At 47.5% G+C, this 509-nt stretch overlaps 1 protein-coding gene across 1 annotated transcript in view; it reads left to right on the top strand.

Moving 5' to 3' along the window:
• The first annotated feature begins 276 nt into the window (after positions 1 to 276).
• The window catches only part of LOC102003364 (olfactory receptor 9I1-like), a 941-nt gene continuing 708 nt past the window's right edge, over positions 277 to 509 (top strand). The window contains exon 1 of the mRNA XM_013506378.1: positions 277 to 508. Coding sequence (XP_013361832.1) covers positions 277 to 508 — 232 coding nt within the window. The remainder of the gene's footprint in view (position 509) is intronic.

Genomic DNA, 509 nt, shown 5'->3' with positions numbered 1-509 from the left:
ACCCTGAGAATCATCTGCTCCTTATCTTCACAGCAGTGTCCAAATGTAAACCAGAGTTAATCTGAATCAGAAGCACCAGCTCCAGGCTCAGCTCCGTAATATACAGGAGATGCCCCAGGAGAATCGGCCAGTTTCAGTATTTCTGAAAAATGACATCTGTAAATAGGTCCAGAATTATCACCTTAACTTCTACCATCAAGAAAAGTTCTCTCTTCACTTCTGGGATCCTTGTTTTACTTTATTCTCATCCTCTGAGCTGCAGTCCACAGTGAGTACATGGCTCACAATAATCTCAGCTCAGTAGCAGAGTTCATGCTCATGGGCTTTACTGACCACCCCAACCTGGAGATTCCCCTCTTCCTGGTGTTTCTCAGTTTCTATCTCGTCACCCTTCTGGGGAACATGGGGATGGTTATTCTCATCCGAGTGGACGCCCAGCTCCACACCCCAATGTACTTCTTCCTGAGCCACCTTGCCCTGCTGGATGCCTGCTACACCTCGGTCATCAC

The sequence above is a fragment of the Chinchilla lanigera genome, unplaced genomic scaffold, assembly GCF_000276665.1.
Source record: "Chinchilla lanigera isolate Chin_1 unplaced genomic scaffold, ChiLan1.0 scaffold00110, whole genome shotgun sequence".
NCBI classification, from domain to species: Eukaryota; Metazoa; Chordata; class Mammalia; order Rodentia; family Chinchillidae; genus Chinchilla; species Chinchilla lanigera.
This window is presented reverse-complemented; position numbering and strand designations above follow the sequence as displayed.